This window comes from Haemorhous mexicanus, chromosome 11 (genome assembly GCF_027477595.1).
Source record: "Haemorhous mexicanus isolate bHaeMex1 chromosome 11, bHaeMex1.pri, whole genome shotgun sequence".
In the NCBI taxonomy this organism is placed as follows: domain Eukaryota; kingdom Metazoa; phylum Chordata; class Aves; order Passeriformes; family Fringillidae; genus Haemorhous; species Haemorhous mexicanus.
Genome location: NC_082351.1, coordinates 15,307,572 through 15,331,074, shown reverse-complemented (window position 1 = coordinate 15,331,074; position 23,503 = coordinate 15,307,572). Strand labels below are relative to the sequence as shown.

General features: G+C 54.5%; 2 protein-coding genes across 9 annotated transcripts; one reads left to right on the top strand and one right to left on the bottom strand.

Moving 5' to 3' along the window:
• The first annotated feature begins 21 nt into the window (after nt 1–21).
• On the top strand, nt 22–3,544 carry NDUFAF3 (NADH:ubiquinone oxidoreductase complex assembly factor 3). 6 transcript variants are annotated; one of them, XM_059856664.1, is made up of 5 exons: nt 22–163; nt 2,341–2,533; nt 2,620–2,686; nt 2,837–2,943; nt 3,066–3,544. In XM_059856664.1, the coding sequence occupies exons 2-5, from the start codon at nt 2,384–2,386 to the stop codon at nt 3,156–3,158; spliced, it is 417 nt and encodes a 138-aa protein (XP_059712647.1). In that variant the 5' UTR covers nt 22–163; nt 2,341–2,383; the 3' UTR covers nt 3,159–3,544. The 6 variants fall into 6 exon arrangements, with proteins under 6 accessions (XP_059712647.1, XP_059712646.1, XP_059712648.1 ...); XM_059856663.1 differs by lacking the exon at nt 22–163 and adding an exon at nt 1,171–1,491; XM_059856665.1 differs by lacking the exon at nt 22–163 and adding an exon at nt 1,838–1,981.
• Nucleotides 3,545–4,538: 994 nt separating this feature from the next.
• IMPDH2 (inosine monophosphate dehydrogenase 2) lies at nt 4,539–18,429 on the bottom strand. Of its 3 annotated transcripts, XM_059856655.1 has the most exons (15): nt 18,269–18,429; nt 18,132–18,180; nt 17,935–18,036; nt 17,640–17,714; nt 16,977–17,183; nt 12,473–12,560; nt 11,695–11,894; nt 10,530–10,620; nt 9,735–9,830; nt 8,331–8,402; nt 6,066–6,209; nt 5,745–5,889; nt 5,516–5,659; nt 5,055–5,138; nt 4,539–4,786 (listed from the first exon to the last, which is right to left on the bottom strand). In XM_059856655.1, the coding sequence occupies exons 1-15, from the start codon at nt 18,364–18,366 to the stop codon at nt 4,765–4,767; spliced, it is 1,617 nt and encodes a 538-aa protein (XP_059712638.1). In that variant the 5' UTR covers nt 18,367–18,429; the 3' UTR covers nt 4,539–4,764. The 3 variants fall into 3 exon arrangements, with proteins under 3 accessions (XP_059712638.1, XP_059712640.1, XP_059712639.1); XM_059856657.1 differs by lacking the exon at nt 16,977–17,183; XM_059856656.1 differs by lacking the exon at nt 8,331–8,402 and having other exon boundaries at nt 18,269–18,428.
• Nucleotides 18,430–23,503: the final 5,074 nt, after the last annotated feature.

The following is a 23,503-nucleotide window of genomic DNA, read 5'->3' as shown; positions in this document are numbered from 1 at the left end:
ACGCCGTGCCATGGTGGGGTGCTCCCTGCACCACCCACAGCCAAGAGGTGATCTGAGAATTGCTGCTCACACCAGACCAACTGCTGACTGTCCGCAGGGCAGGAGCTGCCCGGGACCCCTGCCCGGCCAGGGGGACTTGCTGGACCTTGTGTCACCACTCAAGGTGGGTCCAGGCTGGATCCGTCCACATCCCCAGAGCGTCCCGCAGGCCGCCCACGTGGGCCCCGGCAGCGCAGTGGCCTGGGGAGGGCTCTCGGAGGCGCCGAAAGAGCTTTGGAAAGACACGACATCCCCGATGGCTCTCTGGCTGCTGGCTCAGCGGGAGTGATCGTGTCATTCCAAAGCCATCTCTCTCCAGGGGCTGGATCCTACCCACTCCTGCAGGCACTGGGGTGCTTCGAGGGCCAGGGAGAGCCGGCATGGGCAGGAAGTTTGGCAGTATCACAGCCTGCACCACCGCGGTGCAGGGGACCACATCCACCCTGTGGCCAAGCAGCCATGCTCCCCATACTCTCCCCGGAAGCCAGCTGCTATTTTTAGCTGTTGGGGGCACAAGAAACAGAAGAGCCCCCCCCAGCCCGGTGCAGGGGCTGAACCATGAGGCTGGGCACCGGTGATCCCCCACCCCAACCTGACACCACCCTTCTTCCAGTGTGGCCCCAGGCGCTGCCCCAGCCCCGGGAGGGGTTGCAGTGGGACACGCGGCTCTTGCCCAGCACGGGGTGGTGGGCAGGGGCGGGGGGCGTATGCGGCGAGGCGGTGGCGGGAGCGCGGGTAACGAAACCCCAGGGCAGCTGGGCACAGCGGGGACAGCTGCTTTTGGGATTCCGTTGCCCGCGCTGGCGCCGCGGAGGGATGGGCACGGGCACCACGGCCATGCCACTCCGAGCCTGGGGCAGTCGGTGGGCCAGGAGGGGAGAGGGTGACTTACCGGCGGGGAGCGGGGCGGAGGAGATGAGTGGGAGCCGCCGCCGGGCCGTTGTGATCGGGGGGGGCCGGCAGAGACCGGGGTTGTGCTGCCGGCTCCCCCCGCGCCGCGGGCTGGGTGCCAAGGGGAGGGCGGCACGGCCGAGCCAAAAGGAAACGGCTCCGAACAAAGACCCGGTGGGGCTAGAGCAACTGGTGCCAGCCCATCAGCCCCCGACGGGGCCCGGAAACACGAGCCGTCCCCGAGGGAGGGCACCTGCCCCGGCACCTGCGCCTAGAGGCGGCACGGCCCGGCCCGGCCCCGCCGCTGCCAGCGTCTCGGGCCCCCCACCCCGGCGAGGAGCCCTCGGCAACGCCACGGGAGGAACTCAAACGGCGTGGGGAACCCCACCGGCCCCGTGCGGAGCTCCCGCGGTGTTGCCCGGGGATCCCTGGGACCCTGCGCTGGCCAAGGCTGTCGGCTGTGGGAATTCCTGATGCCTCCGACACGGCACGGTGGCGGGAAATGCTCCGCCGCCACTGCAAGCGAGCTTCCCCTACGGCTGGCCCCGGGGGGTGACATAGGTGGGGGACGTGGGTCCCCTGTCCCAGGGCACCTCTGAGCCTGCAGTGCCACCGGCCCCACGGAGCGCGGCAGAAGCAGGGGGGAGGGTGCAGCGGGAGGTCCCGGCGGCGGCTCCGGGGGTTCAGTCCCGACTGGCAACAGCCGCCCGCAGCGGGGCACACGGGAACCCGTGCCGAGCCTGGAGCAGCCCTGGGGCACCGGCGGGGCTGGGCCAGGAGCGCAGCCGAGACCGGGGCCCGCTTCTCCCGCCCGGGGAGCCGCCCGCTCCCCTCTCACCTCCGGCCCCGCAGCCTTCGGCACAGCAGCCCGGGCCGGTCCGCAGCCCCTCCCGGCGGCAGGGTCGGGGCGGCGGGGTCAGGGAGGCTCCAGCGGGGCACCCCGCTCCCGCCGTGCTGCTCCCGCCCCTCCACCGGCCGCTTTCGGTTTCGCTCCGGCGCCCACCTGGGCTCTGCAGGTCGGGGCGCGCCCGGGCCCGGAGGCGGCGGGTGTGTGAGTATCGCTGCCCTCCCGTCCCTCAGGACCCCGGGCGGGGGGACCCCGAGGGCTCCCCGGGAGCCCCGGTCCGATCCCGCTCCCCCGGTGGCGCTGTCCCGGCCCCGGCCGCCGGGGGGCGGTAACGGCGGGGGCGGGGCCGTCCGGCGGTTCCGGCGGTGTCGCGGCCATGGCGGCGCTGCGGCGGCTCGTGCCGGCGGTGGGGCGGGCGGTAGGACAGGCGGCGGGCAGGTACCGGCACAAGCAACCGGCACCGCCGTTGCCCTGCGACCGGGGGAGGTGCCTGTAGGATGCCGTAGGGTGTCCGGGAGGTGTCCGTGGGTCCCCCGTGTCGCAGCTGCTCACTCTCCCCGCAGAGCGCCGTGCCGGGGTCACCGGCTCACTCCGGCGGATGATGAGATGTACCAGCGGACACGGGTGATGGTGCTGGAGCCGGAGTCCCCCAACATCATGTTCATCGAGGGCTACAGCACCCGCGGCTTCACCATCAGCGGAGACCTGGTGGTGGGGCCCTGCGCCGTCCTGCCCCGCAGCATCCTCCAGTGGAACGTGAGTGCCCGGCGGCGGGGCGGGGGCTGCCGGTCGCCACCGCGAGCTGGGGGCAGCTCCCCTCAACGCCCGCCGTGTCCCCGCAGGTTGGCTCCCACCGGGACATCTCGCTCGAGAGTCTGTCGCTGTTCCGGCTGCTGGAGCCTCAGATAGGTACGCGGGGCAGGAGGGGCGCGGGCTGCCCCTCTTCGGGCTCCTGTCGGGGTGGCTGTGCGGGAGCCATTGGTACCTGCAGGAAAGGCAGGTCTGGGCCGAGGCAGCTCGAATGCTGCCCTGCATATCCTTCTCTTGCCCTGGTTGCAGAGATCCTGGTGCTTGGCACAGGGGACAGGGTGGAGCGGCTGCACCCTACCATGGTGAAGCAGATGCGGGAGTGCGGGATTGCTGTGGAGGTGCAGGACACGGTAAGGGTGAGCACAGGCAGCACCCTATTGAAAGGGAGGGAAGGAGGGAGGGGGTCATGCGCCATGTGGGGAGGGGCCGAGTGCTTTCTGAGGCCCAGAGCTTCACTCACTCCCTTTTCTATTCACAGGCGAATGCATGTGCAACCTTCAACTTCCTAATGAATGAAAGGCGTGTGGTGGCTGCTGGGCTCATCCCCCCGCGGGGCACCTACGGGGTGTAGGCACTGCCTGCCATGCCCATGGGCTGAGTGGTTCCTCCCCTGCCTGCCTGAAGCCCCCGACAGTCACTGCTCCATAGTGAACTGTGGAGCTGTCGGCTCAGTGATGGCTCTGCACACAGGAGGGATGTGAAATACATGGGCTTAGCTCTTCCCTGCAGTCCCTGACTTCTTGGCCTCCCTGCCCAGTCTGGGCTGGAGACTGTGGGGCACAGCACAAGGCTTTGCTGGCAGCACTGCTCCCACAGCCCTGCCAAGGTCATGCCCCACACCTTGGCAGCAAGAAGCTTCACCTGAGGGAGGGTGAAGGCTGGTGGGGTGAGCTGTACATCCCCAGGCACACCTGGAGCTCCACGAGGAAAATATATGTAAATGGGAAGTACAAGAAATTGTGTGGTGGTTAATGCACAGCACATTGAGGCTGTAACAAATTGAGGGGGCATGTGCTCACCTTGGGCACTGGGCAACGTGTGGTTGTGGGATGCCATGTGCCAGCAGCTTCCTGAGCACAGCCAACACAAGCTACTTGTGTCTCCTAGCTGGTGCTGGCCTGGGCTCTCCAGTGGAGCTTTGTATCACCCCAGCATGGATGTCCCTTGAACAGTGCATCCCAAGCTGCATCCCATTTCATTGAAGGCTCAAGCTCCAGCAGGAGACTTGGAAAAGGTCCCTGTCCTGAACTGGATGGTTCATAGTTGGGGATGTCACCTCTGGGGAAGAGAGTACATGAAACCTAATGGAAGCCTCATGCCCTGAACTCCACCTTGGCCTGCAAAGGCAGGGGACGCAACTGCAAGGTTTGGGTGGCTTTGCTTAGCAAGTGTATCACAGGTAAACCTGCCAAGCCAGGGAAGGTTGCACTGCTCAGGCCTGCAGAAATGCAGACCAGCTCCTTTATAAACTTGTGCTGCTCCCAGTACATTGCCCACCTTCCAGCAAACTGCTCTGTTGGAGCCTGGGCAGGTAATCCACACCAAACAGCCCAAGGGGGTGCAACCACTGGGCCTGGAGGTGTGGCAGCTACAAGAGGTTTAGGGGGAGAACACAGCAGCTGGACCAGGAATGGGGGCCTGCAGCAGCCTGGCTGCTGCCGCAGTTGGGTTTGGCAGCTGCCAGCAGGAAATAATGGCAGTGTAAAACCGTTGCTTTCTTACCAAGCAGTCCAGCCCTTGTCTTCTGCTCTTAAAAAGGATTTTTAAAGAAGCCACAGTGTTACCTACTCAGCCCTGTCTCAGGGCTTTCCTCTCCCTTTTGCCCTTCACGTGCACACAGTCCCTTCTGGGGTTATCAGTTGCCTCTGACAGTGTGGAAAGCAAGGGACAGAGCCAAGGACAGAGAGCAAGGGAGGTAAAGAAGGAAGAGGGGCTCCGAGCTGACACCAACTGCACATATTTTCATTTTTTTATTGTAAAACATGGCCAACACGTGCAAGGCTCCAGCCCAGGCTCATGGCTCCTGGGTGGAAGGCGGGCCCCGCGGGTGGTCAGAAAGCAGCCAAGGGACAGCAGGAGCTCCAGGCAGCCCAGAATAATGGCACTTCTGCAGCAAGAGCAGCTCCCACGCAGAGCAGCGCAGGGCTGGGTGGCACAGGGACAGACACAGATCTCTCTCAGAAGAGGCGCTTCTCATACCTGTGAGGGAAGCAGCACCAGGGAGCCCCTTTACTGACCCACCTCACTCGGGGCACGGACAAAGGTGCAGTATGGGACAGATCCTGCCAGCCCAGGGAGGGGGACGGCCCCAGCTCCCTGACAGGCCAGGGCTTGGCCTGGCTGTGGTGCCAGGGCAAGCCAATGAATGGCACACCAAGCCAAGGGCATGGAAGCTGAGGTACAGGGTGGCTGTTCCTAACCCCCAACACCCCTCCAGGGTGACAAGGATCCTGCCAGAAGCACTTACGAGTGGAGGCCGTGCACCCCTCCTTCAACCTGGGCAGATGTTGTTCTCTTCTCAAATTTCAGCTCTCCCGAGTACATCATGGCTCTGAGGGGGAAGGACACCTGTCACAAGCCAGGCAGAGTCCAGGGAAGACAGTGCTCTGGCACATGCTCAGCTGGAACATCTGGAATGAGGGTCACTGGTTCCTCCAGCTGTGGCCAGAATGGTCTTTGCTGTGTTCCCAAGAACCAGACTGGGTAATGTAATCCCAACATTTTGAGCCCAGCCAGTTGAATACACCACAACAGACCATACTCCTGTGTCCCTGGGGCTGGCAGATCCATTAGGCACTGCCCACTGGAGATGAGGGAAGAGAGCTACAAATTATCCAGAACACACCACAGCTTGAGTACAGCGGCACAGGGACTCCAGACAGCAGCACCATGACCTAACCAGAGCACAGGCACGGGGGAAGCACTCACCGGACTTGGGTCAGGCTCTTGGCACCAATATCCTGGCAGGAATGCTGGATCCCAGCAATTAGGTATGGAATGAATTTATGGATAGAGCCCTTGTCTTGCACTGCACCGGAGACACCCTGGGCCACTTTAATTTTGTCTGTCTCACTGCATGAAAGCACAAATCAAGGGTATTTGTGAAGCAGAGAAACTCCAAAAGCTTGATCTGCTGCCCCAAAGCACCGTCTCTGACCTGAAATACCGATTCTGGCTGCCCAAGTTCTTGTCCATGGCATCTAGGGAGCCCATGCCGCGGTATTTCTTCAGCCTGATGCCATCCGAGAAGAAGTACTCGCCTGGGGCCTCCGTGGTGGCAGCCAGGAGAGAGCCCATCATCACTGGCATAAGATATCACCAGGAACAGCACATCAGTGGCAGTGGCTGCAAAATCCCTCAGGGTTCCTGGGCACAGCACTGGCTGCAGCCCCCATGCCCCTAGCCGGTAAAGGCCCTGCTGCCCAGTGTGATGCCATATGGAAACACCTCCTGGGAGATTCCCTACAGTGGTGCTCACCTGTGGAGGCCCCCAGTGCCAGGGCCTTGGCGATGTGCCCAACCGTCTGGATGCCTCCGTCGGCGATGACGGGGACGCCGAACCTCCGGGCGTACTCGGACACCTTGTACACCGCCGTGGCCTGGGGACGGCCGCACGCCAGCACTGCGGGACACAGCACACACAGCTCAGCCCCAGCCAGCGGCACATCCCCGTCCCAGCAGGCTCGCTCAGGCTTCCAGCACACACATGCTCCAGCACTCAGAACGCACAAATCCCTGGGTGCTCCTTCCCTAGGCTGAATCCAAGAGAAGCAGATGCCCGGGAGATGCCTTGCTGAGACGTCCTCACAGCCCTTGGCTCCAAAAAGCTGTGAGTGACCTCGGGACTGGGGGCTTTGATTGGATGCCTGGGATCAGACGAGACTCAGGGCTCAATCCTTGTGCACAGCAGACATGTGGGGAGCTTGGGAAGGAAATAAAGCAAACTCCAAAAGCCCCTCTCCAAAGCATCCCTGGCATGTAGCCATGTCCCACTGCTGGCTCTCTCCTGGAGCTGCCAGACCCCTTGTCCATGTACCCAGCATCTGTACGATGTGCCTCTTGAATGGAAAGGCAGTTGGCTGGGAGAGAGCTCATATGCCTGTATATGCTATAGATATAAATATATCTATGCATACAGATCTGCATATACATACAAACACACATGCAGCAGTGAAAAGGAAAGAGGCAGAATGGTTCGGTAATAATTTATCTTCCTGCCCTGCAATGTAGCAAGGGTTCCATCAAGTTTAGCTGCCCCATGAGGAGAGAGTTATTAGCTTTGGATTTACTTGTTCTTCCCAGTCAGTAGCAGTTAAGCTTCCTGTTATGTGAGGAAAACCAGCACAAGGCAAGTCTTGTAACATGTTTGTCAGCCACAGGCATGCAAGAACACTGAGATAAGCTTCTCTCAGGGAGACGTCCCTTCCCCACCATCAACTGGAAGCCTTTTCTTCAGTCATGGTTAGTCCCATAAACTGGGTAAGATTAAGGCCATACAGTATTAGTACTTTGGAGTGTGAAATCCAGGCGTGGTTCAGCCTGCACGGCAGCAGTGCTGGCAGCATGTCCCTGGCAGAGGCCTGCCGGGGCCAGGAGGCTACAGTTTCTCTACTCCCAGCACTCAGCAGTAGCTGCTGAGGGAGGGCAGCCAGACTGCAGGCTGAGATTGTGACAGAACTAAATTTAATCAGACCCTAGCGTTCGGCTCAGGCTCAGCCAGCCAGGGAAAGGCTGCCAGCTTTATCATCAATGCCCTTAAAGAGATGGTCTTGCAGTTCTGCACTGCTGAAGGCCACAGTGCAGCTGCAAAATGCTGCCATGGAAGAGCTCTGTGGAGATAAAACACCCATTTCTGAAGGGTTTTGAGTCCAGGATCTATGGGAGTGTGCCACAGACAGTGCAGGGCCTGCAGAAACCTCTCAAGCACAGAGACCAGCCCTTTTAAGGCACAGCTTGGCTCAGGGCCCCTGGGAGCATCGTGCCTCTCCGACTGTCCCAGTGCCCAGTGCCACAGCCCCGGAGCGCAGGCGTCCCAAGCAGGGTTCTGAGCACACACACACACATCACACGGTCAGGGGAAGGGTTTGTCCCTTTTAGTGTATTGGCAAAGGGTGGCCCTACAAAATCATCTGCTAGAGAAAACCTTCCAGGATCTGCAAGAGTAAACCTCTTCCTTTGAGGTGTGTCAGAACTAGGAGAAAGGACAAAGCCTAAGGCTTGCCTTGCAGGGGCTGCTTCGTCAGAGCATCACAGCAGAGAACACTGCACCCTGTGCTGGGCAGGCAGAAGCCCCTTCTCCACAAAGGACTTGGTGGGGAAAAGATAGAACACAGCTGCCAAGGTGGCCATGTGCAGTGAAGTCTCTCTGTGACTCAGGGGAGCCAGCTCCATGGGAAGGGAGCACAACTTGCCCAGAACTAGGGCTACATTTCCCAGTACTGGATCAGCAGGAGCATGTCTGGCTAGGGATCCAAGAGGTGCAGTCAGGCTCCTAACTGGAGTTTGGAGTGGAGAGAGGACAGGCCTGAGTTCCCTCAGCTTGGACAGTTCAGATTCTGCTTTATGAAATCAGAAAGGCTTCTCAGATTTAATTTCAGATTCAAAACCAGTATCCAAAGCCACAAAACCCCAAGTGCATCTACAGCTAAATTATTCTCAAACAAGCAGTAGGGCCATGTGCAGCCAAATCAGGGTCCTGCTTCAAGACACATAATTAGGGTTGGGAACAGGGCAAGTGACTTACTATAGGTGCCCGTGACAGTAGAAGGGCATTTGGGGCTGTGGGACTTTAGGTCTGGAGGGATCTTTGGAGCAGCTAAACAAAAACAAACACACACATTTTAGAGACAGAAGAACAGCAGCAGAACAAAGGACCCCAGAAATGACCTGCTACTGGGCAGAGCATACGGTGTGGGACAGAGCTGACTTTGCAGACCCTTCCTAGCCTGAGCCAAGCCAGAGGCCAGATCCAAGGCAGCCAGGTCTGGCTGTGCACAGCACATGCTCGCCCTACCCCAGCAGCCACCCAGAGAGGTGACCCCTACCCCAAAAAGCCAGAGTTCTTTCCCTTAACAGTGTCAAAAACCTGGGAAGCTGCAGGCAAGAGTTCTGCAACCCCATTTCCAGTGAAGCGCCACATTCTACCTCTGCTCTACACCTTCACCAAACCAGCACCCAACCCCATTCCCGGGGCAGCTGGAGGAACCCCAGGGACATTCATCACTCTGCAGATCAGAGCAGGCCTTTGCCTTGGAGCCAGGGTAGGACACGTGTGTCCTGGCTCTGCTCTGGCTATGGAAGTGTCAGCCCAAGGATACTACTCCCTCCTCAGAAAGCTGACCTGAGACAGACTGCCCTGACTGGGAAACCCCTGCAGCCAGGCAAAGCAGGAACACAGCACAGGTCCAGAGCTGCTCACAGGCTCCGTGCTGGAAAGGGCAGAGCTAATGCAGCTCCTACAGCCAAGCAGCTGCTCACTTGCTGCCTCCTGTGGCACAGACCAAGGACCAAAGCAATCAGGGGCTGTGCTCGTGGACTGCAGCACCTTGCTGCTCCACCACTTTGCACCCCACCTGAGGTTCAACACACAAGGACTGAGTCTGTCCTCAAGACAGACTTTCTTCAGGCCCTGGGGGCTGCCCCTCTTGCCTTTTAGCTAAGGGTGGCACAGCCTCTGGCCCACACAAGCTCTGTCTAACTGCAGAGACAAAAGCAAGAAATCCCATTTTGGCCTGGAAACTGCAAAGGCATCGAGCCCAGATCAATAGTCAAGCATCACGCATACTGCTGCCAGAGGGAAAGGGAGAACAAACAGCCCAGTGCACTTCACCCATCAGCAGTGGGGATCCAGTAAGCCCCTCTCCCTGCAGAGCTGCCTGCCAGCCCCATTCCACACAGAGCCAACAGCTCCCCTCAGGCAAAGCCACCATCTGCCACACCGGCTCTACTCAGTCTCAGTCAGTCCTGGGAAATGCCTTTACTGCTGCTGCCACCCCAAAGGTTGGAAGTCCTGGACAAAGGGGGTGAAAGAGGTCTTCCTGATGGACACTGCCCTAAGAATTCCATCCCAGCCATGCTGCTTTTCAGCAGGGAATTTCTAGTAAACACGTGTGTTCAGCCTAATTAGGAGGCAGCTGATCTCTCTCACCTTCCTGTGTGATGCAGATGGAGCCACTGCCCATCCCGACCCTCAGGGCATCAACCCCCGCATCAATGAGGTTCTTGGCCTGAGCCGCAGTCACCACTGTGGGGAGCAAAAATCGGTTTGAAAACAGACAAGCACATCTGCAAACAACACTTCTCTGCCCTGGAGGCTCCCTCACAGCTGCCAACATCCCTCTGCTGCCAACATTACCCACCCTGCGCAATAGCCTGTGGCAGAGCCAGGCCTATCTGGGAGGAGCAGTGAGTTTCTGCTCCAGCTGCCACAGTGGGTGAGGTGACACTGCCCCTTTAGGCTATTCTGCAACACACTTCTACCCAAAGGCTGAGGCAGCAGAAGTCATGGCATGGTCCCAAACACCCTCTGGGCCACACGAGGTAGGGAGGGCAGAGTACAGGGTAACAGCAGCATCAAGTAAAGACAAGGACCACTGGGCCCTGCTGTAGAGAGACAGGGAAAACTGCCACTAGATTTCCACATCAGGCAGTATTCATTATTAAGCAAAATTTTAAACTGGAGTGTAAAATAAGCTAATGCATAATGTGCTATGGAGGACTGTAACATGCTGTGCTGCAGAAAAAAGGTTTCTAAGTATCTGCAGCAGTAAGGTACTGCCCTGTGTCTACAGTGGTCTTTCTCCATTCCACAAGTCACAGGAGACCATTTTAAACTCATAGAAATTTACCAAGATGACCATTTCATTCACATCCCTGCAGCTCCCACTATGTCTAAGAAACAAATGTCATTTAAAGACAAGAAGAGTCTTTAACACATGCCTACCGTTTCCTCCAATAACTTGTAGGCTGGGATATTTCTCCTTAATGTATTTTATCATATTGATCTGGAAGATGGAATTCCCCTGAGAGGAATCCTGCAACGGAAAGAAAATCAGTTTCAACCAGAATTTCTGAAAATTACAAATGCAGCTTCAGAAGAGTTTCAGATTTTCCCTCTGCTTGCTGGGGTCTATGCTAAGCTGAGTAACAGGCAAAATGACTCCCCAAATTGGGCATGGAACCCCAGGAGAAGCTGTTCCCAAGACAGGAATGTACTTCCCTGCACAAGGGAAGTACATTGTAAAGACTTCAGTATTGTAAAGACTTCAGTAATATCCTTCAGATTTAATCCCGTAGCTTCTACAGAAGGCAACAAGCAGAACATCTGTCTGTGGATAAGAACCATCTGGCTCTATCAGCAGGACACTGTCAGCCCTGTCTCAAACTACAGGTGAAATGGAGAATGTTCCTTGTGAAACCCAGGAGGGCTGGTGGGGGGATGTAACTCCCTACTGTGCAGCAGAGCAGCTCAAATACCAGATGTGGAGCACTGAGCACTCAGTCCCTGCCAATCTCTGTGACTCAGTCAAATGATGTCTGTTAAACATTTCCCACTGCACAGCCGTGCCCTCACAGCACAGCACACTCACAGTATCACAATCGATGAGAAACCCATGTGCAAATACAGGGAGGGACAACTGTGCCTGAAAGTTTACAGGCCAGAAAGGGAGACCAGCAGAGAGCAGCTCTGGGCTCACTGATCACTCCTGAACATCAGTAAGAGAGTAACACAGTAACAAACACCAAAGGGACGAGGTGAAGCTAGTAAGAAGACGAATATTCAAAACTAGACAGGAACATCAGAGAGGCTGGTGGCAGAGTGGAAGAGGTATTTGTAGAAGATTCTGTATTAACTGACAGTGTTTTTCTTCACAGCCTTCAGGGCTTCAATGCACCCTACGAACTCCTTCAGGTCATATAAATCTCCAGGGAAGAGGAATCCCTCCAATCTGAGGATTCTAACCTGAACAAGACTGAGCGGTCAACAAACTGCCATATTCTAACACAGAAAGGCCTATGACAAAGACAGTGACGTTCATCCAGCCTGGGGACTCAGCCCCAGTGTCCCAGGCTGACACAATGCCCATGGGTGCCCCATGGGTGCTCACCAGCACGACGGCGTCCACGCCAGCCTGCACCAGCAGGTCCAGCCGGTACTTGTCATCCTCGTGGGTCCCGATAGCGGCACCGCAGAGCAGCTGCTTCTTGGAGTCCTTAGAAGCCAGAGGGTAGTCCCTGTTCTTCTTGAGATCAGTGCGGGCAATGATAGCCACCAGCTCGTCATCTTCATTAACAATTGGCAGCTTGCCTGGAAACAGACAGAAAGAATATCACTGCAGATTTCTGCAGGAGAGAGACATTAGCTCAGAGCAGTGCAGCAGACCAGGAGCAGCGGGCAGGCAAAAAGTGCTACAAGATGGAGACTCAGGTGTGTTACCAAATCTTGCTTAGCCATTGATGCCAGCAACCCTGGCTTGAGAAACTGGGAAAGGAGTTTGTAGGACTGGAGAAGGACTCAGTATTTTTACATCAACCATAGAAAATGTGTGCATTTTTTAATAATTAGATGCACAACACCCTATTAAAAGTCAAACTACTAAACCCCAAGTGGGAAGAACTCACCACTGAAATGCGAAGTCCAGGCCAGAAAATCAAAGACATATGGCTGGACAGCCGAACACTGGGCTGCCAAAAATCCCTCAACTCCAAACGCAGTTGAGACGAAGGCATGTGAACTTTGTACCCCAGCAGAGGGCTGTGGGCACTGTGTTCACCATTGTCTCCCACGTTTCACCCACACAGGGACTGTGTGCCCACATTCACCCACTGCTGCCCTGTCTCTGAGCTTCCACAGCCCTCCCTTGTGCCACAGACAGTCACAGGTACCTTTTTTACTCCTTTGCAGAATTTCATTTGCTTCTTTCAACATTACGCCAGCTGGGGCCACAACAAGATCCTCACGCTTTGTCATAATCTAGTGGGTGGGAGAAGATAAAAAGTCACAAGAACTCCTTCACACTGATCTGAAAATACCAAACCCCCCTGCCCACATGAAACGCTCCGCAGTGGCCGTGCAAGAGTGCTCCACAAAGAGCCCACAGCACAGCAACACACCTCCAGAAACACACAGGAAAAGCCTCCAGTGTGCTGTCCCCATGTGGGCACTGGCATCAGGCCCCAAGCCCATTAGTGCACTGAAAACAGGAGATGGCAGAAGTGAAAGCACCTAGAAACAAGGGACAACTCTCAGATGACCCTTATTTGGGATATCACCCTAACAGCTCTCCCTTTCATTGGAGCACATGCAAATAAGGGCTGGAGACACCTTGGGAGTCTCATGCTGTTCTGGCAGAAATGGTGCCCTCAATCTTGTTTTCAGGCAGCATCTCCAGTGCACAGGCCCTGGAAGGGCTCTGCCCAGAATAACCCACTGCTGCTGCTGGTAAGGTCAGTGGGGCAAAGGAGTTGCATCAATCCAAATATGCTCACCCACACTCACTCTGACAAACAAGCACCAAAACACGCTGGAAAGCAAAGGGCAGTGCTGGACAGTGGGGAACATCTGACTGGTATCACAACAGTGGTCTCCCCCTGGGAGAGCAGCTGAGAGAGATCATGAAATCTCCATCCTTGGAGATTTAGATACAGCCCCACAAAACCTCCTCCAGCTCAATGTGCCTTGAGCAGGTGGCTTGACAAGAGACCTCCAAGTCCCTTTAAAACCACAGCATTCTGTGATCATTAAGTCCCCATGAAAGGTTATTTGAGAAGGCTGGGCAAAGCTAAAAGGGAACATTCTCTAACCCTTCAGGAAGGTAGGTCAGTTGCATACAAAGAAGGAACATTTTAGTTATTTATACCATAAGAACAGACATTTTGCATTGGAAAGAGGCTGACCGTGCCTGTATCTACTGAAAATGCTGTGACAGAACCCACATCTCAAGAGAAGCCTGAGGCATCACAGACATATCACAGAACCACTAGGTTAGAAGAGACCTTCAAGATAATTGAGTCCAACCCATGCCCTAATACCTCAATTAAACCATGGCACTGAGTGCCACATCCAGTTTTTCTTTTTAAACACAACCAGAGATGGTGACTCCACCATCTCCCCGGGCAGGCCAATCCAGTACTTTATCACTCTTTCTGTAAAAAACTTTTTCCTAATATCCAACCTATATTTCCCTTGGCGCAGCTTTAGACTGTGTCCTATGGTTGTCAGTTGCTCAGTTGCTGCCTGGAGAAAGAGACCAACCCCCACCTGACTACAGCCACCTTTCAGGGAGCTGTAGAGAGTGATAAGGTCACATCTGAGTCGCCTTTTCTCCCGGCTGATCACCCCCAGCTCCCTCAGTGGTTCCTGAGAGGGTTTGTGTTCCCAGCCCCTCTCCAGCCTTGTTGCCTCCTCTGGACATGCTCGAGCGTTCCAACGTCCTTCCCAAACTGAGGGGCCAGAACCGGACACAGCACTCCAGGTGTGACCTCACCAGTGCCCAGTGCAGGGGAAGGGTGACCTCCCTGCTCCTGCTGGCCACACTGTTCCTGATACAGGCCAGGATGGCCTTCTTGGCCAGCAGGGCACACTGCTGGCTCATGTTCAGCCAGCTGTCACCAGTACCCCCAGGTCCCTTTCTGCCTGGGCACTGTCCAGCCACATCGTCCCCATCCCATTGCACTGCAGGGGGTTATTGTGGCCAGAATGCAGGACTCTGCACTTGGACTTATTAAACTTCATCCTACTGGACTCTGCTCATCCATCCAACTGTTCCAAGTCTCTCTGCAGAGCCCTCCTGCCTTCCAACAAATAGACACACACTCCCAGCTCAGTGTCGTCCGCAAATTTACCAATGAAAGACTCAACACCCTCATCCATGTCATCAATAAAAATATTGAACAGAGCTGGCCCCAGCACAGAGCCCTAAGGGACACCCCTGGTGCCTGGCTGCCAGCTGGATGCAGCACCGTTCACCAGCACTCTCTGGGCCCAGCCATCCAGCCAGTTCTGAACCCAGCACAGAGTGCTCCTGTCCCAGCCCTGGGCTGCAGCTTCTCCAGGAGTGTGCTGTGGGAAACAGTGCCAAAGGCCTTGCTGGAGTCCAAACAGACACATCCACAGCCTTTCCTGCATCCACCAGGAGGGTCACCTGGTCATAAAAGGAGACCAGGTTGGTCAAACATGACCTACCCCTCCTAAACCCCTGCTGGCTGGGTCTGATACCCTGGCCATCCTGTAAGTTCTGTGTGGTGACACTCAATATAAACTGTTCCATTACCTTACTGGGTACTGAGGTCAGGCTAACTGGCCTATAATTACCAGGATCCTCCTTCCTACCCTTTTTGTAAATGGGTGTCATATTGGGGAGCTTCCAGTCACCTGGAGCCTCACCAGTGAGCCAGGACTGCTGGTAAATGATGGAGAGCGGCTTGGCAAGCTCATCTGCCAGATTCCTCATCACCCTGGGGTGGATCCCATTTGGTCCCATAGATTTATGAACATCCAAGCAGCTCAGCAGTTCTCTGACTACCTCCTCCTGGATAACAGGGGGCCAACTCTGCTCCCTAACACCATATGCCAACCCAGGAGGACAGCTGTCCTGGGGACAAGGCGTCTTCCCACTAAAGACTGAGGTGAAGAAGGCATTAAGCACTTCCACCTTCTCCTCATCTGCAGTTACTGAGCTCCCTCCCTCATCCAGCAGAGAACAACTTTGGTCTTACCCCTCCTTTTGCCATTAATATATTTGTAAAAATATTTTTTATTATCCTTTACAAAAGTTGCCAAATTAAGTTCGAACTGGGCTTTGCCCTCCCAAATGTTTTTCCTACATGCCTTAACAACTCCCTTAAATACTTCCTGAGAGACCTGACCCTCCTTCCAAAGATGATACCTTTTCTTTTTATTCCTAAATTCCTTCAAAACCATGTTGCCCATCCAGACGGAATGTTTGCCTCGTCAATTCATCTTTTGGCACACAGGGACAGTCTGTTCCTGAGCCCTCAAGATTTCCGGACACCTTTGTTTTTAAGGGCTGCTTCCCAAGGAACTCTCTGAATAAGTCTCCTAAAGAGGCCAAAGTCTGCCTTCTGGAAGTCCAATGTAAAAGTCCTATTGATGTTCCTCCTCCTTTCACCAAGTATTGAGAACTCTATAATTTCATGATCACTCTGCCCCAGGCAGGCTCAAATCAGTGCATCTCCCACCAGCCCATCCCTATTTGCAAACACAAATCTAACATAGTCCCTGCCCTGGTGGGCTCAGTCACCAGCTGTGACAAAAACTTGTCCTCCATATACTCCAAAAACTTCCTGGACTGCCTCTTTCCTGCTGTATTAAGCTCCCAGCAGATGTCTGGTAGGTTAAATTCACCTACAAGAACAAGGGCTGGTGACACTTCCTAAGCCTGTGGGATTCATGTGCTTCCCATGGGGATCTTTGTGTTTAAGTGGATGGCAATGAACAGCTCAGTAAAGGGACTGCTGGACTGCAGGTGGAGAGAAGATTGAGGAAACCATTTGTTCCCCTGGCCTTGCCTGGTGACAGGGACAAGCACCACACATTGACAGGAGAAAGTTTCCTGCTCTGCAGTGCTGAATGACCCAAAGAAAGCATGAGGAAAGATCCTTATCTGGCTCCTGTGAATGGGCAGCATTGCTTCGAAGGGCCATATGCACTTTTATAACCTACTCCTGGTTTAAGGCTCTTGTATCAGTATTAATAGCCAATTCCAAACCAAACAGGGATCAGCATGTGACACCGCGTTTGGTCAGTAAGAGCTAAAAATATTTGTGAGCCAAGAGGAAAGCATGGCCAAGAGGCACTGGTGGTGTAACCTGACAACACCACAGATCTCCAGTTACACAGCTTGTGTAACTGGAATCACAGAACGTTCTCCTGCCTAAGGGGAGTCTGACAGCAAAGCATTATGAAGGCCAGACTGCAAGTTCGGGGGTTATTTGAAAGAGCAAGTAATCCAGATGATGCATAGAGGGAAAGGCAGCCCAGAAAAGGAAACTCAGCACTTGGAGGGTTTGCTGGGCAGAGCACACCTGCTACAAAGCTGGCAGTGCCAGCATGTGGGACTACAGCAGCAGCCACAAACACCAGCAATTAAGTAGTGAAGGAGGGGTGAGGTTCCACAGCACCAAAAGATAATCCTCATGATTCACATAAACTGTATGGTCTGCACTGCAGGAGTTGCTCAGAGAGTACAAACGAGCAAGACACTCTCCCCTGGAAATACACTCACAGACAGATCTGCAGAGCTAAGCTGGAGCTGCTCCCTCCCACTGGCAGAACACCCTCACAGCCACACACTCACCCTTATCCTTATCACAGCCACATGGCTTCCTGACATAGTGTTCACACCCCTCAGGTGTGAGCACTTCTCACCTCACCGAGGGGCAGGTCATGCTCTGACTCTTTCAGGAAATCAATATCTCTGGACGAGATGATCCCAACCAGCTTGCCCCCCATCTTCCCATTGTCCGTGATGGGAATCCCACAAAATCCATGACGAGCTTTTGCTTCAAACACATCTCGCACTCGGTCATTGGGGCTCAGCACCACGGGGTCTGTGATGAATCCTTGCTCGTATTTCTGAAAGGAAGCAGATCCAGCAGCCAGGCTGAGTGGCACTGCCAGGCCAGACAAGAGTGAGGCACGTGCCTGAAGGTTACTGCAGCCACTCACACAGGTCTGCCATCACCCAGCCTAGCCACATGCTCACCAACAGGACGACTCTCAAACCAGCAACAAGGCTCACCCAAATAATGTAAACATCGAAGAGCCTCCAGGCTAACCTTCTCCCTGAAATGATGGGGAATATTCCCACACCAGGAGGACTCAAGTCCCAAGCTGACCACAGACAGTGCCTGGCACAAAACAAGAGGGCTGTGCCTGCAAACCCTAGCAGCACTACAGCTCTGAAACACGAAGATCGGGCACACGTCAGCAATCTCCTCACACAGCTCATTCAGTGAGGCCAGACCCGCTCCCACCTCCACAGAGCACCCTGTGCCAGCACGGTTTGGTGCTGACGTTACAACCACTCACCTTCACCTTCCGCACTTCGTTGGCCTGGAACTCCGGGGTGCAGTTGTGGTGGATGAACCCAATTCCTCCGGTCAGCTGGGGACACAAAGGCGGCCGTGAGACACCGCAGACACTGCCCGGCGCTGCACCAGCCGGCTGCAGCAGCGGGGCCGGCACCGACGGAGCTCCGGGCCCGGCCTCGCCCCGAGGCGCTGCGGGACCCCGGGGCAGCCACGCGGGCGCCTCAGGCAGCATTTCCTGCCCCGCCAGCCCGGTGAGGGGGGCACAGGGGACCCGCCCGCGGGGCCGCACTCACCGCCATGGCGATGGCCATGCTGGCCTCGGTGACTGTGTCCATGGGCGAGGAGACCAGCGGCGTCTTCAGGGTGATTCTCTTGGTCAGCGCAGAGGTCAGGTCCTGGCGGGGAGGCAGGCGGCGGCAGCGGGTGAGCGGCGGCACCGGCGCAACCCCCGGCCCGCTCCCCGGCCCGCTCCCCCGCCCCGGCCACTCACCACCTGGTCCGCCGTGAAGTCGATGTACCCCGGGAGGATAAGGAAATCGCTGCGGGGTAACGAGGGGAGACGCGTCAGCGACCGCAGCGGCCCCACGCCCCAGGTCCCGGTCCCACCCCCGTGCCGGCCGCACTCACTTGTACGTGAGCCCATCGCCGCAGCTGAAGAGCTGCTGAGCCGTCAGCCCGTCGTCGGGCACGTAGCCGGTGCCGCCGCTGATCAGGTAGTCCGCCATGGCCCCGCCGCGTGCCCGCCCCGCCACACCGAGCGCACGCGCGCCCCGACGGCCGCCGGGAGGGACCCGCTGTGCCCGCCCCGCGACGGCGTGGACAGAGCGCCTCCGGCAAGGGCCGGCGCCGACAGCGCCCCCAAGCGCCGTGGAGGGCCCCGGAGCGGAGAACGGCCGCGGCCCTCGCCCTGCGCCGCTGCGCCAGGCGGCAGCGGGCACACACCGGGCCCGGCTGTCGCTCTCAGCCGCCGGCAGCACCTCCTGAGCAGCTTCTCAGCACCGAGCCCGTACGTCTTCAGCCCGGTGACATCGGATCATCGCGGCTGTTCTGTGCTCAGGCTGAGCATCCAGGTCCATGTACCGGCAGGAGGCAACAGGAGAGAGCTGAACTCCAGTACAGCCCAGTAGGCCCTGCGTGCCAGGCTCTGCCTTGGCTGCCACCAGCTTGTGGCACCAGTACAGTGTGATACCTGCTATAAGACCACCTAAAAAAGCCCAGCTGCGGGTAGCATGGTGACATGCACAGACTGTGGGTTAAGGGCTGAGTCCATCACCAAGTACACTCCCACAGCTTGAGAAGACAAGAATGGGCTTGTTGGGTCGGTGGTGAATTCAGAGCTGGCACAAACCAGCAGAACCCAAAGCAGTTTTGTAAGTCAAAGGGAGCTGCACGAAGGATGAAAGTCAAGAGGCAGCAGCAAGGCCCCAGTCTTGCACCTCAAGGGGAAAGAAAGGCAGAGAGGCAGCAGTCTCACCAGAGAGGATCCAAAGTGATCCCAGCTAGGCATTAGCCCCCTCTTCCTAAAGGCACCAGGCCAAGCTGTACAAACAAGCAGTGTGAAGAGGACAGCTGCACACTGGGAATGGGGGTGTAGCACCTTCAAATCTGTGCCACAGACTGGGACTGGAGGGAGGATTTTTGAGAAGAGCAGGGGGACTGTGCCAGGAGGAGCAGAACAGGCACAAACACAGATCTGCCTCAGAGGAGCCTTACAGAACATAGCAGTTGGCTTTTTCCAGGATGAGATGTTTCCATCCCTGCAGTTCCATTTGAGCATCAGGAAAAGTTCCTGTACTACAAATTACTGAACAACTTCCTCCTCTTGGTTTACTTGTTGTGACATTCCAGATTCAGCCTCAGAGCACGAGGGACATGACACAACCACACCCCTTCTCACCTGCTCCCCATAACACCCTGCCCAAGCCAACCCCCTGTCTAACACTAACTAGTTCAGGGACTAAAGTACAGTGCTCCTCTGCCTACAACTGCCTGCTGTAGAAGTTAATTCCTTGTTCAAAGATCAGAAAGCAGCTTCAAGAAGTATGTTACTCATGTTACCCTGTAGGACACAGGAAATGTGAACAGAGATCAGAAAGCGCCGTCTGCAAAGGACACGCACTCTCGAGTCAGCATCACCTGTCACAGGATTAGGAATACAGGAGGCATCGTGCCAGACCAAGATCAGCATGACAGGTCTCTCTACCCTTATTTTGAAAAAGAACAGGCTAACAAAGTTTTGCTGAGCCTACCTGGGAGGGACACACTGATCTGAGCTGTTGTACTATGGGCATGGGCACAGAAGTAAACAGGCATGTTGGCTTCTGTTCCAACAGAAACATCAGGCAAAGTTTAATGGTTCTCAAACAGACTACAACAAAGGCTGCAGGGAAAAACATTTTATTTCCAAGCAGATTACAAAGAGCAGAGAATATAAGAGTAAAATTAAATTAAAAAAATAGTTGAGTGCATCTCTTTAAAATGATTTGTAGTGTGAGTTACTCACGGGGCAAAGCTACTGGAGAGTTCTGAAGGTCACTTTGCAGGATGCCAATCACATGTGCTGTTTAGACCTGGGTCAACACAGGAGGGACAGACAAGATGTGTTTTGCATATAGGCTGCACACTCATTATCAAGCGAGGTTTTGGGCTGCAACTAGACCCTGCCTTTTTGAGACATCCCCTCCACCTCACTCTCTCCTGCAGTTCCCTCAAGCTCTAGACATGGTTTATTGCTGCTGCTAGTGGGTTTAATCTGCCTTCCCGTTCTGATGAGCTCCAACGCCAGAGGAGAAGCAGGCAAACGTGTCTGCCATGCACAAGGTTACAGGTAACGTGACTGCAGTGCTAAGAGCAGAGCTTCAGCCACACAGCAAAGGAAACCGACAAGTAGGGACACAGCAATCGCTTCAGAGACTTGGGGGAAGCATGGCAGCAAGACTTCTGGAAGAATTGAGATGTTCCTTAAGGTAGGAAGAGGTATAAGCAACAAGGGCTCTTTCCTAGGCATTGGCACCAACAAAACAGAAGAGGCTGAATCATCAGGATAAGGTGCTTTCCCTGTAATGTTTTAGAGGAGCAGCTCCAGCAGTAAGATGGGGAAAAAAAGCCCCATATAGGGGGGAAGACAGTTGATACCCCACTTTAACGGTGATTTAGGAGTCCAAGCACTAACTCCAAGTCAGTCAGTATTAAACTTGGGTAAGAATGTGGTATGGCTGGACAGCTGCATAGCCATTCAGTGTCCAGCAGCACTCAGTCCAGCAAGAGGATGAGCAACTACAGTACCAGCAATAAACCCCCTGCGCACTCAGGGGGCTCTCTTCTACCGTTTCTGGATCTGCTCTTATCACAGCATAGGAATATTCGAGGCCTCATCCTTTCTATGTATGCCAAGGCAGACAGTAGCCCTGATGTAGCTGAGAACAAGACTATCTTAATTTCTGCCCTAGCAGCAACAGTGCAGAAGAGGATTCTTATTTAGAAATCAGTCTTTTTGTATTGTCCAAGGCAGAGCAGTTCAGGATCTACTTCAAATCTTGTGACCCCTCTGAAGTCCAGACCTCTAAGGGAGAGGCAGCCAACAGGTGAGAGCCCTATGATGTTCTTAGACCATTCCCTTTATACACTGCTTTAGACAGGAGTGAAGAACCACTCCCTTGTCTGCTCTCTGCTGCTTCAGCCATTACCACTTAAAGAGGAAATGCTTGACCTCTTGAAAGTAAATGAAACTCTAATGGTGCTGTGGACACGTGTAAGAGGCTACAAGTTTCCTAAAGAAAGCAACACTGTTATATGTCAAGAGCTCGGACAATACATGAGTCGCATGTCAGAATGTGAGGTGCTTTACAACAGTCAGTCTCTGCTTTCTATGGTTCCTTTCATACCAAAGTGACAAGATGGGCACAGTTCAAAATCAACAACACACGGTCTCTAGCTTGACTTCTCAGCTCTATTTATTTAGAGATTGATGCATTTTGAGCCTGTCTCATACAAGGCATAGGGCACGGAGAGTTCCTGTCAATATATACACGCATACAAGAGCAGTACAAGCAGTTTGGCACTCTCAGAGCCAAGGGGGAATGCCCTTTAAGCAGCAGTCAAGCTGGTTATAGGAAAGTGTTAAAAAGCTATTTTACATGTTTGACTGGGAACATTTCCCAGAATGCGGATAGCAACCCTAAGCCACAGCACTCTTCTGTGCTACTCTGTGCACGTCTTCCTACGAGCCCCTACAAGGGAGCAGATCATGTTCTTCACTATCAAAGAACATAGTATTTATATTCTAGAAATACTGTACCTTTTAAACTAGCTCCAGAGAGAAAGACTAGAAGCCAGATCCAGGAAAATAATCCTTAAGTCACAGTATATCGATTGTCTCTAAAAATAGGGAATGAAGTGAACACAGTGGACATTCTGATGAGACAATACAGAACAGTGCAGCAGTCCACTTCTGTATCAGCAGATCCTCTCCTATGTACATGTGGACAATGAGAAAGAAATGGAAACACTCCAGTCCATCAATCATCAGGAGATCTCCACAGCTCACCATGTGCCTAGTTCTTAACCAGTATCCTCCAAGGAGAACTCTTCCCCCTACAAAGACTTGAGATCATCTTGCAGTTAAGAGTAGTAAGGAAAGTGCACAATCTAGAATTTTAAGGTAACATGGAATTCTGTTTCCCCAGAAAGCTCAGCTAAAGCTCCTGTCAATGTGCAGTGTTAAGAGGTGACTCTCAAGACTGCCCAGTAAAGCAGCTGGTACAGTGTGTATTTGGCAGATTGTTTAATATCCACTGTATTTCTGATGGAGACAGCCAAGGCAGCAGGCTTTCCAACTCTGCTCTGATGATGGGACAAACTGCCCAAAACAAAGTGAAAGCCACTGTGCATGCCTGTTGGGCACACCCTGTGCAGCAGGCACATGCAACTGCTTGGAATAGTGGAGCCTGCCCCAACCACGTCTTCAAAGACTTAAAATAGAGCCAAAGATGGACATGCTAGTCACTACGGTATGGTGAAAGGATTAGAGGTTTCTGACAGCTGAAGCAGTACTGGTGATCCCAAGAGCCACCCTACAATGGGGCAACTGCTGGCTCCCAGCAGACAAACTGAGGTCACAGTACTTGCTGCCAGCACGACAACCACCCTAACCACCATCTTCCCAGCTTATCCACTGGGATCTGGGCAGTGATCCCAGGCTGTTTTCCTCTGGCCTAGTTCTGAGGGCAGACACTGAGCTAAGAGTCTAAAACAAAACAACAGTGCATTGCTACTTCACCTCTTTGCACACACCTACTTGAGCACAGAGTCCTGTAGAGGGAACAAACTGCTCATACTGACACTGACTCAAGCACACCTGCTTCCTCAGAAACACCAACATCAATATGAAGCATCAGGGGCTTGGGAAGTCTCTCTAAGCTGCACACCTCAACACTGCTCACAAGCACAAAGACAGGGAACATTGGCTACTCTCATCAATTTACACTCTTGCACAACCAACAGAGAGGGCAGACCTTCCTTCTCAATACAGACAGGTGCTGGACAACAGGCTTTAAGAAAGTTGCTTGCCTGTACACAAGGTTAAATTCTTTTACTGTAATATATATCTAAATATTTATCTGTGTATTTTGGAACAGGGAAGGGACATGAGGTGGAGAAGCAGGGAAGACAAGTTCAAGAATCAGAGTCATTTCTCTGCATCCAAGAAGCTGGTGGCACAAGTAACAAGCCTGGCAAGTGATCTCCCATTTCAAGCACAGTTGGCTACCTGCTGGCTTCAAAAGAGCAGACTATTTGTTAACGATATAAAATACGGCAACCATTTAAGATGCAGCAAGGCAAGGCTACAGGGCTGGGGGTTAT

Bases quoted from the DNA above. Each gene is read 5' to 3' on its own strand.
- NDUFAF3 (XM_059856662.1), top strand. From the start codon at position 2,154: ATGGCGGCGCTGCGGCGGCTCGTGCCGGCGGTGGGGCGGGCGGTAGGA. The intron at 2,216-2,340 runs GTACCGGCACAA...CTCTCCCCGCAG, and splicing joins GTAGGACAGGCGGCGGGCAG to AGCGCCGTGCCGGGGTCACC. The intron at 2,944-3,065 runs GTGAGCACAGGC...TTCTATTCACAG, and splicing joins AGGTGCAGGACACGGTAAGG to GCGAATGCATGTGCAACCTT.
- IMPDH2 (XM_059856655.1), bottom strand. From the start codon at position 18,366: ATGGCGGACTACCTGATCAGCGGCGGCACCGGCTACGTGCCCGACGAC. The intron at 11,895-12,472 runs GTACCTGTGACT...GTCTGTTTCCAG, and splicing joins TCTGCAAAGGAGTAAAAAAG to GCAAGCTGCCAATTGTTAAT. The intron at 6,210-8,330 runs GTAAGTCACTTG...TGTGTCCCGCAG, and splicing joins TACTGTCACGGGCACCTATA to TGCTGGCGTGCGGCCGTCCC.